We start from the raw sequence: 13,075 nt of genomic DNA, 5'->3' as shown, positions 1-13,075 counted from the left end.
AAATTTTTAGAAGTTGTATAATTTCCAACAGTCTGGGTTGGGGAGCTAAGCCCCAAATTGTGAGTCTGTACAATTGCTAAGCTGCACGAGTGGCTCTCCAAATGGGCACTAAGGGAAGACAGCACTGTGCTGTGGCAAGCACATTTCTCTCTCTCTCTCAGGATTTTTATTGAGGTGCACAGAGAGAAATGAAAGAGAAAACAATTTCTATTTCTGCTCCTTGTTTTTCTCTTGTGGAATGTGTTTGGAGAATTGTTTAACTAGAGCAAATGCTTGGTTGGGTTGGCCCTGATGGCCAATCAAATCCACCCGTGTCTGGACTCTCGTGAGAAGGTCACGAGTTGTGGGTTAGTTAGATATGATAGTTAGAGAAAGCAGCATGTAGTTTTTAGTATCCTCTTTTATATAGTATATTAATGTATTATAGCATAATTATAATAAAGAAATCATTCAGCCTTCTGAGCTGGACTCAGACCTCATCATCCTTCCCATTGGGTTCGCCGACATCTACAACACTGTGTGAATTGCTGTTGGTCTTTTTATTTGACAAAAGGGTCACATCCAAAATAGGTCCTGAAATGCTACAGAAGAGAGGGAAAAGCTGCTGCTCTTTACTCTTTACAGTGTGCAAACAACTGGCTCTTGGACAAAAGCTGGAATAAACACATCCATCCTTCCATCTACCTTCAGCGGCCTTTTCTCACTGGGGTGCTTTGTGCCAAGGAAGGAGGTGATGAGGAGTGACCTGGAGCAGCTGAGGACCTGGAGATCCAGCCAGAAGGCTGTGGAGATGGACCCACACCCAGTGGTGCAGCAGTGGCCAGGCTCTGAGTGGGGCTGTGGAGGTGCACAGTGAGGAGGTGGACATGAGGGGACATGGCAAGGACATCGAAGCACAGGACCTGTCTGTGGCTAGCTGGGGTTTCCAAGAATGTTCACCTGTTTCCCCTGAGTATTCATGTTTTCCATGTGGATCACATAACTTCCTTTTGCTTTTCCTCTCCCTAAATCCCACATTGTCTCTCCAGGGCTGATGGGGGGTTTTCCTCTGGCTTTCAAGGTGAGTTTGATAATGACATTTTGTGCAGTCAGAAAAGAGCTGATGCCTCAGGTTTTAGCTTTTATATTTTTCAGATTCTGTGCTGCTTTAGTGTGTGGGTCTGGGCTTCATATGAGGGGATGGTGAGCTCTCTTCACAGGACAGGGAGACAAAACAATTCCTTCTCCAGCTGGGCACCAAGGACAAATGATCCAAATCTCAGGCCCAAGAGCACAAACAGCGTGGGCTGAAGAGAGAAAAACAAGCAGGATGGGACTGCATGGGCTAAAGCTGGAATGGGACAATGAACTGCAAGGTGCAAATGGAGCAGAGCTGATCCCAGTGAGAGCCCCCGGGAGCGCTCGTGCATTTTGGGACCATTTTGGTTCATCTTGGGTGCAGCCCTGGCTGGGCTCTGGTGCTGCCCAAGGTGGATCCATGGAGGAGATCCTTTTAATAGATCCCTGCTTTATCCTTTAGCTCTATCCAGCCTCTGCTCTAGGCCAGCCTGCACAAGGCATCAGAGCCACATTTCCCTAGGGGTAGCCCAAGGACATGCATTGAAATTGTGACCTATTGGGCCTTCAGCTACTGTGTGCTGGACCCCACACAGGCCTGTGAATGGCTCTTTATCTTCCTTTGCTCCATGCTCTCAAGGCTGGGGGCCTTGCATCATTCTTACAACACTCCTCAGCCTGACCCGCAGTGCCCTGAGCTGTACAAACAGTCACATGAGGGAATGTTATTCATGTCTCACACAGTGCTTGCACTATGTCCTGGGCAGTGTATTACAAACTCCTTAAAAGAAAAAGCCACTGAACAAAATCCAGTCAGCTTTACCCAAGGGCCAGCCAGCATCCCCTCTTCTTGTGCTGCAGCCAAGGAGGCTCCGCTGGGGCTGTGGCTTGCTGCTCACAAGAGCTCTCTGTGTCAGACAGGGGGTGGAGAGAGCTGTCCTTTAGCAGGGGTACAGCCTGAGCCTGGGCAACAGCATCCTGGGGGCTGCAGCAGCTGGGGGCTGCCCAGGGTGTTGGATGCAGAGCGAGTCTGATCGCTCCATCCCAGCTCCCAGGTGGGACATGCTTAGGTCTGCACAGCTCCTCGCCTTTTGCAACCAGATGTTTAGTGCCAGGGAGCTGAAATCCTGGAGTGACCCATCCCAGCTGGCCAAAGGCCCCCTGCACACCCCCAAAAACACAGAGCTCCAAGCATAGCTATCAGGCACGTTCAAATCTGAATTGTCATTGCAGCTGCTTTTCCTAAATTTGCAAGGCCAGGTTTATGTCTTTCAGTATTGAGTAAATGAAGGCTGATGTTGAGACATGCAGGCTTGGTGATAAATGGTGTGTTGAGAGATGCTTTATGGGGCCATCATGGGTCTCTTTATCTGCTGCCTCTTGCAAGTTGCTGATTCGTTCCTTTTTTATTTTCAGAGTTAATTTTTATTGATTTCTTCCCCTTGCTTTCCCCCAGCCACAGAGAAGGAGGGAAGAACAAACAAAAGCAGGAGCAGGAGGATGGGACGTCAGTCAGAATCCTCTTGCCAGCCTGGGTGACTGGGTGAGCTGTGCTGGAGGGGTGCTGGGGCTGGAGGGGTGCTGAGCCAGCCTGCCCCTGGCTCCCTGTGACCTGGGTGACATCAGCTGCTGGCCCTGGCTGTGGCTCCAAGTGCAGCTTCTGCTGTAGAACCCATTCCCAGGCAAGGATGGCCATCGGTCAGGATGAGGGTTGGATAAATAAGGGAGAGGGATAGGATAAATAGGAAGGAGTTTGGATGTGGGTGATCTGCAGCCCCACAGCTGCCAGCCAGTCCAGCCCCCATTTTAACACAGACTTTAGAGTGGGGTGTGAAATGCCAGATTAGAGGGAAAACGTGGTTTTTAAAGAAGGAAAAAAAAAAGCCCTGGCTGGAGCAGGCATGGGGGCAGTGCTGGTGAGCAGCTTTTCCATGCTGACACCCCCAGCCCTGTGTGGGTGCAGGGACCCCCAGCATGGCGTGGGCTGGGGGGACAGGGCTGGGCACCAGGAGGTCAGGGTCCTCACGAGGGGTCACCCCCTGAAGGGGTCAGTGCTACAGGGTTTGGGGCTGTGCAGGGGGAAAAGGTGCAGGGAGCCTTGGTACCCCCATGGGAAACAGAGGGGGACCCCACCCTGGGGACCCCAGTGGCACAGGGGGGGGGGGGGGGCTGGAAGGCTGGAGCTGTGGGGCAGTGGGTTCCTGCAAGGAGTCTCCCCGTGGTGGGACCTGAGCAGGCAGGCTGGGCATGACCATGCCTGTCACTGGCTCTGGTGCCTCACACTTGCCCAGAAACCCCGCAGTGGCAGCTGCTGTCTTGCCTGAGGATGATCCCATTCCTATGGATTGTGTGGGTGGGTGCTCCTGACCACGGTGCCACCTCCTCCCTGTGCAGCACCACCTGCTCTGCAAAACGATGGGAGGGCACGGCAGGAATGGCTCCAATTAACCTCTGGTGCCCTGACTAATCCACTGGCACAGCATCCAAACACAGCTCCAGTGAGCCTGGGGAGCGAAAGTGGGGGGAGAGTGGCCACTTGAGAGCACTGAGTGGCCTCTTCTGTCCCTTCCCCCTGGACATGCACTTGCATTAGAGGGCTGAGTGCTTTTATTTTGCTAAACCACTTTGAAGTGGAAACTAAATTGCATCGTCTCCCTCCCGGCTCCCCTGGGCCCTCCTGGTTTTAATTAGTTCCATCTGATGTTCATAGGCTTCCAAGAAATAAATGTGCTTTCAAACTACTTAAAGAACCCGGTGGTGGCAGAGCGCAGGGAGCTGTCTCAGCGACACACAGGCTGACAGGGGACACGTGGGCAGCACAGCAGTGCCTGCAGCCAGGCTTCATCCCCCCTCTGGCCACCGAGGCGGCTCTGCTGTGCATGGTTTCCATGTCCACGGGCTGAAGTTTCTGTGCTGAGGTCAAGGATGGTGGAGAAATATCAGAATAAATCACACAGGACTCCATTATCTTCATGGTGGAAAAAGCCCATTCTTTATTCACATAACTCCTTTTTATACAGGTTTACAGACCTCGTGTGGGACTCCAATTGGTCAGGCGCTTTCTTGCCAATTATTTTACTGGTTAATATCAAGTTGTTATTCTGTATTGATTGGTCACTCAAACTCCTGGTGTGTACCTGCAGGAAAAGTTGTTTGTGAGAGATAGTTTTCGTTTTTCTATCTAATGGTGTAAAAACAGCTTATACGGGTGCAAGTTGTTTTTTACCCAGGAATAGATTGTTGTGTTAACAAACTTCTCACAGCAGGATTGCTTTCACACGGGAACTTGCAAAGTGCCATCTACACTTAGAAGAAATGACAGTATAGCCAGAGCAGGTCTGATTTTATAAGGCTTTTCTTTATAATTTTTCTACCTTACTGCAACAGAGAAAGATGCTTTGAAAGAACCTTTTTGCTGCACAGGCAAAAGTGTTCTTCTGCTCTTCCATCCACTCCTGCTTTGCTCTAAGCTTTCTGTCTGGAGTTCAGCTTCTCAGCCCAGGCTGAAAGAAGAATTAATGGGAGAGCAGCTGTCTTGTCTCACTGCCTGCAGACACTTTCTGTACACAAATCTTTGCTGAGAAAGACAACATCATCCCTGTCGGGGTGTGGAATAACTTGAAAATGAAGTCCTAACTCACTGAGTTAGCAGATAAAGGCTACAGTCTCACAGGAAGTGTGCTAGCCAGAGTCCTCTGAAACAAAAGGGACAAAACCTCCTTTGGGGCTTGCACTCCATTCCTATGCTCCATGAAGTCCTCAGGACAAGCTGCCCAAGGAGGGTTTTATTCCCACATGTTATGAATTTTACCTTGGTTTCCCTCGTTCTGCTGAGAAGCAAAGCCAGTAAATCCTAGCGGTGTTTGCTCTTTGGATTTGGGGAACAGTGAGTTGGAGTATGTCCCTCTTATCTTGTCCTAATTGATCTGCTGGTTTCTGTTCTGGCTGTCAGGAACTGGGCTGCAGTGTGGCTGTGACTGTGGATTAGGTGAATGAGCTGATTGCACCCACACCTCCAGCTCCTGCCAGTGTCCCAGGAAAATTCTAGGTGGAATTTCTCTTACTGCCACCTGGGCTCATCCAGGAGGGAGCAGCAGCCTTCTTCAGACAGCCCATCCCACGAGCATCCTAACCAGGCACCTCAAAACTGCTGAAAGGAGCCAGACACGGAGGGGTAAGTCGTGCCCTGCCACCACAAAATGTGTGCATTTCCTGTCTGCCTTCCCTCCACAGGGCATTCCTGGTTTCCCTTCTCCAAAGGGCCCTGCAGCTGCAGAGAGCTCCTCTGCTCTGGGGTGGGGGTTCCCTGGAGCTGTTCCCTGTCTCAGTGCCAGAGGCTGCCAGTTTAGTGCTGCTTTGTGTCCTTGTCACGTGCTCTGCTCTGTCCACCTCCTGTTCGGGGACACTGTGACCCCCTGGCTGTGTGTGACTGAAATGCGGACGAAAAATCCAAACCCCACAATTCCTATAAAGATTTGTAGGGATGGTATGTTTATTACAGCGCTGGGCACGTGTGCTGAAGGATCGTTCCCCTTCAAAGGACATGTGTGCCCCTGAGGTCTCCAGATCCTTTTTTTATTACCCTTAACTAATTTACATATGCATAGAATTTCACAGTAGGTTCGTGCATATTCATTCTGCTGATTTTGCGTTACACTTGGAGATAGTTACACTTGTAGCCAGTTTTTCATCAGAAAGTACAGAAAGAACTCCTGGGTCACTCTGCCCTGTTTCAAGGTCCAAGGAGTTTCTCTTATCTCTTCAGCTGGGGCAGTTTTATTAGTGTTGCAAAGTTACCAGACTAAACAGCATATTTTACTTATGCTAGCAAGCTCAAAGCGGCACATTTCACCTAAATCCAAATGGATTTTTACCCTGGGAAATTTTCACTCCGTCTCATGACACCCCCACAGGTACCACTTTGTGGGGTTCCCACCCTGACTGACACCCAACTGCTCCAGAAATTACTCTCCATGTCTATGGGATGCCATAAACTCCACGGGACTGCCTGGGCCCCCACCGTGCCATTGGGTCCACGTTTTGCAGTTTCCTACACTTTTGTAGATGCTGTTAGGCTGGGAGGGGTCCTCAGGCATCCTCTTCTTCAAATGCTCCCTCTCCTGCATCAAGGCAGGATCACAGGTAACCACAGGCAGCCTCTGCTTTGGGGAGGATGCAGCTCAGCCCCTGCTGTCTCCTTCTCCCTTCCTTGCAGATTTAACACCCCAGAATTTGGGTTATTCCAGCCAGGACCATGTCTCAAAGAGTGCAGACAAGCAGCAATTTTTTTTTTTTCTGGACTTGCTGTTTGCCTTTCAGGTTTATATCTGTAGGTGTTATGTATTTGATTATTTTTTTTTTTAATTTTTTGTCAGTTCAGTGTACTTCAGTGTCAGGGTATAAGATCTTCTATTTTGTTAACAAAAGCTCAACAAGCACGGAAATTTTGGTGGAGTCCTGCTCAATTACAGCCCATCTCCTGGAGTGATTTCCTCCTCCAGAGAACTCTTCTGCTATCAAGTGTGATTGTGTGGTGTCACATTAGAGAGAGCTTTGCAGCTGTGATTCCAGCTGTTCTTTCCTGGACAGTATCCTGTTTATGATTAAAAAAATATATGGAGGAACAAGCAGATTTAATCACTTGGTGTTCATGTCGTATCTACAGACAACAGACTGGGAGGAGGAGAGGAGGCTTTAAGGGAAGTGTTTTAGAACATGGTTCAGTGCTCTAAAATATTGTGTATCACTTAATTATGCAAAAAAAAAAAAAAAAAAAACACCAAAAAAAAAAAAACAAAAAAAAACAACAAAAAAAAACAAACCAAAAAAACCCCAAACCCTTAGAAACATTCAGTTTTTACAACCAGACATTTTCATTTTGTTTTCAGACCTGTTTCAAGACCTGCCATTTGCTCTCTGAAGCCCTGGAAGATCTGGAAATCAGTGCAAGCTTGGGAAAGAATTGAGGGGACAATGTTGGTTTTCTCTGAGTTTATGTTGGACCTGTCAACTTGCAAATTATGGCTCAGTGCAATCAGAGTTAATTAGAGGCAGCCTGAGCTGGTGTTGGAAATGCAGTCACCTAAAAAGGAAATAGGAAACACCATTCTCTGCCAGCCTGTTGATTACTGGGCTTGTTTCTGGTTTACACTTCATCTGCTCTTCCTCCACACAGCTCCAAGTTTGATTTGAAGAAGGAGCTGTATTTCTTGCTGTTTGGTCTTGGAATTTTTTCTGGACTTGGAAGCCAGCATCCACAGTCTGGATGATAGCTGATTAATGGATTCTCTGCTTCTTTTCAGCCAAGGTTGGAATTAAATGCACAAGATGGAGTTTCTTGTTGGGACTCAGATGTTTATTAGTTCTTATCTATTTTACAGTCTCACAAACCCTGAGTTCTACAGCACTTCACTCTAACAAACTAAAAATGGAGCCCCATCTCTCTCTCTCTAAAGGCCTTTGAAGGATAAATTGTCCAACTGAGAAATGACACCTCAATTATTTTTACTTTTTACCTGATAACCTACCACCTGTGCCTGCAATGGGGACTTTTTTATCCAATTACACAAAACCACCCACACCCATGGAGAAGAAGGTGAAGAAGAAGGACCAGGCTCTGCCCTAAAACCTCCATCTTGCTTTATATATATATTACTATATTCTAAACCCTTAAACTGTGAGTTTCCCCCCCCCCCCGTGATATCACACACTTCTATTCAAACTCCACACCCACAATCCCAGTTCTCTCATTCCATTTTGGAAGCTTCTCCACGGCCTCAGGTCAGTGCAGTGTTCTCCTGGGGGTCAGTGCCTGTCAGCACAGAAAGTCTGAAATTCTCAGTGACCAGGGTTCCAACATCTGGTCATGTTGGTTTGCTTGTCTTTGGGCTGTCTCAGGAGGCAGGCTCTCAGCCCCATCCTCTTGGCACGTGGCTGAAGAGGATGAGACAGAGGAGCACCCAGTGGAAAACAGAATTTACAATCCCCCAGTTTGGTTGCTCTTCATGGAGATACCTTTGGGTGTTTCAGGGCTCCCAAAAGGCCTCTTGCAGCTCTGTAGGTCCCAGCTCCCACAGGTGATGGATATTGCAGCACTCAGACCACCAAATTAGGGCCCAGTGTCTAAAGCTTCCTCTTTGCAGTAGTTATTCAACCAGGATGGCCAGAAACTGTGATATGCCATTGAGGTAATTCTCCTTTAAAATAAATATATAAATGTTCTCATTAACCTGTTAAAAGGAAAGGCTGGAAACTCTGAAATGGTAGTGTAAATTTGGTATTGCTTAGGACTGAATCAGTCACACCAATACTTTGAAACAGCTTCACTGGGGATCTGAAGGTGCAAGAGAATAAATACCAAGGCACTGCAGTGCTTAGTTGAAGGTTACTGGCTGCAAACTCATCCTGTGGCAGTGAGATCTGCTGAGAACTAACACTGGTGAAGTGTGAGGAGAGCTGAGACATTGAGAGCTTTGGAATATTACTCCTTCTGCAGAAGAACAGATGAATGAGCTGTGTTTTCACAGGCCACGTGTTTTGTGCAGTGTCAGCTCCTGAAGTTCCTTCAGGCTGCAGCTCAGTGCTCATCATTTGCTGTCTGCCTCTCTGAGCTTAGTGCTTTTGCCCCAGCAATGAATCAGACAGTGTAAATATCTCTGTAAATATATTAATGATGTTCCTGTTCCAGGGTTTGAGTTTAGTTATTGGCACAGAGCTCTTGTGTGAGTCCCATCCTGCTCAATGCACAGGGAGATTCTGCATTCCTTGTCTCTCAACAGGTTTGGTACATCACTGGGGTCAAGCCCAGCATGGTTTGTACCAACCCTTGAGAGTGAAATGTTGCTGATGTTGTGCAGCTCTCAGCACTCTGTGCATGTGCTGTGCTCTGGGCAGCCCCAGGTGCTGACTGAGGGTGTTCATTCCAGACCTGAGGTCTCCCTGGACTTCCCCCTGACCTGCTGGTCCTGCCCCTGTGTCTGTCTCTTTAAGCTCTCTCAACCTGGTCTTTTTTTCCATCTTTGTTTCATATTTGTCTTCTCTTTGTGCTAAACAGCCTTGGCACAATACATCCTCCCAAACAGCTTGAAGCTGTCTGGGAAGGCAGTTTGACCAGAGCCATGTGAAATTTTTGGTAAAAGATGACTTCAGTGAGTTTATACTGTTTCAGATATTAGTCCTTGAATGGAAAGTTTTTTATGCCATTGCAATTTATCAGAATGTTTTATTTGAGCTTTGATTTCAGCTGCTTTGATTATACTGGAAATGGTGGCAAGATGATGCTGAGTCCTCGGAGTAGAAGAGAGCCAAATTTAGAAATCTCTTTCACTGAGGATGAGGTTTGTTTTTCCAGCAGTTGGAGGATATATCCAAGCCTTTGTCTAATTTCATTGGCTGGGCAGTGTAAGTTGCCCTAAAAGTGAATACTGAATCTTACTAAAGTTTGCAAAACTACATTATTATAATTAAGGTAAATCCTTGGTATTAAGATCTTGTCCAATGAATCAACAAGAGAACTGAACTCTCTGAACACCACTGTCAGCTCTCTATGTTTGCAGCCGTATTTTCTTTTCTTAAAAAGTAGTTTTTCCTTGGAAAAGCTACATTGTCTTCATTGCTTTGGGAAGCTGGAGTTGCCTCTTTGGAAAACATTGTCTAATACATTTTCATAGTGTGCTAGTTTTGCTTTCAGATTAATTTCAGTTGCAATAATATTTTCACAGTTGATCCTTACAATTCTGTTCCTTAAAATTTGTAGTTCTGTAGTGGGTGTTGTCTCTAATCCTAAACAAAGCTCTTAGGTCTGTGGGCTTTGGGGTTTCATGGAAATTGCTTTTCATCATGTCTTATATATCTATAATTTAAGAGCAAAACTCTGTGAATTCATAGTTATAAAACGGATTCTCTTTATTTAATAAATATTTGATGCTGTGATTTAGGATCTTGAGTTAAGAGCAGAGCAATTCCTGTGCTCTGGATTACCAAAGTATGGCCTTGGACAGGGCAGCACTGTTTGTGCTCAGCTCAACCATGGCAGGAATTGCACTGAGCTCCATGCATCACTACAGGTTTGAAATAAAGCACTTGCTGACCTGCTTTGCGTGGTTGGAACATATTAAATTTCCATCAATCAGATCTGCCCTGCAGGAACCTGCTCTCAGTCCTTTAACATTTGTATTTTGCAGCATCCTCTCATGCAGTGAGCTTTCCTGAGTGCTTGCAGGGAGTGTCTCACAATCATCTTTGACGCTGTTGAGCCAGGGACGGGCAAAATGACTCACACGATTTCAGAAGGCAAATGAAACTTTATTCAAAAGCACTTCTCTCTTTTATAGAGAACATCATGAACATTGATTCCATTGGTCTTACAGTAAAAACATTTCACCTGATTGGTATACTGGACTTAGGTCAGTGTGGTAGAACACATCTATAAACAATGTGAACAGAAAGCAAGATAACAGATTGTTTACATTGGTCTCGGACTTTTTCCCAGGCTTAGCCTGGCAGAAACCTTTCTCTTTTTCTCTCTGACTGAGCTGAGAATATCCACACATCTTCACCAGGGTGTGCAGGAACTGAAGAAGTTCAGATTTAAATTAGCCATCTCTTGTGCTGCTTCTGCAGGCAGCTGAATGTGAGCCCTCACCCTGTTAGGAAAGAAAGGAGCTTGTCTGCAAAGCCTTCCTCTGGGAAGAAGTGTTCTCCTGCCTCAAAGCAAGCCTGCCTGCTTTTAAAAGAGTATAACTCTTTAAAAAGCATTTATTAAAACATCTTTCCCATATTCCTGCACTGGGAGATGTGAAATCCTTTTCCTTTCATGAAAGGCAGCGGGGTGGGGGGTGCAGGAGGTGACTGCTTTGCTTTGCAGCTCAGCTGGTAGACTGCCTGGAAGGGAGCCAGGGGGCCTGGGTTCACTCCTCTGATAAGTCATCAATTTCTTTCTCACCAAAACCATCTGGTTTTGGATGCTGAGTTATGAGCTAATATTAAATACAAAAGTTTATAGCATCACATATATAATATTGTTGATTAGAAGCATCAAGTAAAGTAATTGACCAGAGGGGATTTGGTGTGAGCAGCTGGTAGAGCATCTGGAGGGGAGCCAAGGGGCCTGGGTTTAATTCTCAGGTCATCTATTTCTTTCTCACCAGAAACATCTGGATTTGGATGATGCAAAGCTACAGACTATTGTCTCATGCAAATGTTGCTGGGCTCACACTTTTTTTTTTTTTAATGATAATGTGTTTCCAGGAACATTTCCATTAAGTATTTACACCCAGAGAATCCTGTAAGAGTGACAAGGAAAAGGTGCATTCCCAGCCCCTGCAAAACCCAAAATCAAAGATTATTTTGGTGGAGTTGTGATTTTTAACTGGACTCTGCATTAATGGTGCTATGAGCCTGAAGCAAATATTTAGTTTGAAACACAGCAGAGTCAGTGGTTTGGGAGCACGATGGTGCTGATGGCTGTGGGGGTGAGGGGCTGTCCTGGCATGGCACAGGGAGGGACTGGGGCTGCCAGTCCATGCTCTGGGTATCCTGGGCACCAGCAGAAGATCACCCTTGTGCTGGATGAGGCTTGGTGGCACTGCCAAGGCTCCTGAGCTCCCAGAGCCCAGGGCAGGGGGCCTGTTCTCAGTGCTGTTTGCAGGAGGTGGCCTTATCACCCTCTACAGCTCCTGAAAGGTGGCTGTGCCCAGGTGGGGTTGGGCTCTTTCTCCAGGAACTGACAGAACCAGAGCACACAGTCTCAAGCTGCACCAAGGGAAATACAGGTTGGATATCAGGAAAAAGTTTTTTACAGGAAGGTGATAAAGTTCTGGAATGGCTGCCCAGGGAGGTGGTGCAGTCACCATCCCTGGGTGTGTTTAACACAGACTGGATGTGGCACTGGGTGCCATGGTTTAGTTGAGGTGTTGGGGCTGGGTTGGACTCAGTGATCTTGGAGGTCTCTTCCAACCCAGAGATTCTGTGAGATGCAAATCTCTGCTCTCTGCCAATGCTTTGGTAGAGGCTGGGATGTGGGATGAGGAAAAGGGCGCTGTGGCTGCTCTCTGCTTGTCATGGAGTCACAGAATGGTTTGGGTCGAAGGGATCTCAAAGCTTATCTCATTCTCATCCCCTGCCATGGGCAGGGACACCTGCCACTATCCCAGATTGCTCCAAGCCCTGTCCAACCTGGCCTGGAACAATTCCAAATATTATCCTTAGCTCCTTTCCCCTGGGATTACGCCATCACAACGAGAGGGTGGAGAACTCTGGTTTTCCTATGGAAAAAAAGGGTAAATCCTCCCAAGGAGAAAGGAGGCCCATTCCTAAAAATTGCATTTTACCCACACTGCGAAGTCCTGCCTTGATTTCCCAGGCAGTGGTTGCTGTTGGCAACTGGGGGGCCTGGATCTCACAAGATTAGCTTGTTACCTGTGGTAAGGTGCCCCTGATTAGCATGAGCTGCAGGTCTGACCTCTGTGAATTAAATCAAGGGGTTATTAAAGACTTGGCAAAGAGTGTGATTTACAGGTGGTCAGTCAGGACTGAGGTATGGCACAGAGCTTGGGAAAACTCTTCTTTTACATTATTCTGTCAACCTCTGCAGCTACTTTTTACTGGCCCTGTGCCTGTGCAACCTGTCAGGGTCTCTCCTGAGCCAGTGGAGGGCTCTGGATTATCTGTCCACAGGAGAGGCCCATGGTTGTGAGCCCCTGTCTGCCTCACTTGCATTTCTGGAGTGCATATTCACTGTTATTTAGCTTTTGAGCAATGCCAATGTGAGAAGACAGTAAGGAGAGAGCCATTCTCCAATCCTTAGGCATTTTTGCCTTTATTTTATTAGGAAGATACACAGCCATATCCTTAATTATTCTGCCAGAATTCTCACAAGGGTCTCATCTCAGTTTTGGTTAAAGAAATAAGAGGCCAAATGGAAATAAAATATTAGTCTACCTGACTTTACCAGCTGAAATGGTTGAGAACATAATTACAGGTTCATTCCTGTCCCTCCCTCACAATAAAAATACCATCT

General features: G+C 46.9%; 1 protein-coding gene across 1 annotated transcript in view; it reads left to right on the top strand.

Annotated features, from left to right (window-relative positions):
- The window catches only part of TBCD (tubulin folding cofactor D), a 382,417-nt gene extending 370,591 nt beyond the window's left edge, over positions 1-11,826 (top strand). The window contains exon 38 of the mRNA XM_053960716.1: positions 11,730-11,826. Within this exon, the coding sequence (XP_053816691.1) occupies positions 11,730-11,783 (54 nt within the window). The 3' untranslated portion in view covers positions 11,784-11,826. The remainder of the gene's footprint in view (positions 1-11,729) is intronic.
- Positions 11,827-13,075: the final 1,249 nt, after the last annotated feature.

Source organism: Vidua chalybeata, chromosome 19 (genome assembly GCF_026979565.1).
Source record: "Vidua chalybeata isolate OUT-0048 chromosome 19, bVidCha1 merged haplotype, whole genome shotgun sequence".
Classification (NCBI taxonomy): domain Eukaryota; kingdom Metazoa; phylum Chordata; class Aves; order Passeriformes; family Viduidae; genus Vidua; species Vidua chalybeata.
Note: the sequence above shows the minus strand (reverse complement) of the source record. Positions and strands in the feature narration are given on the sequence as shown.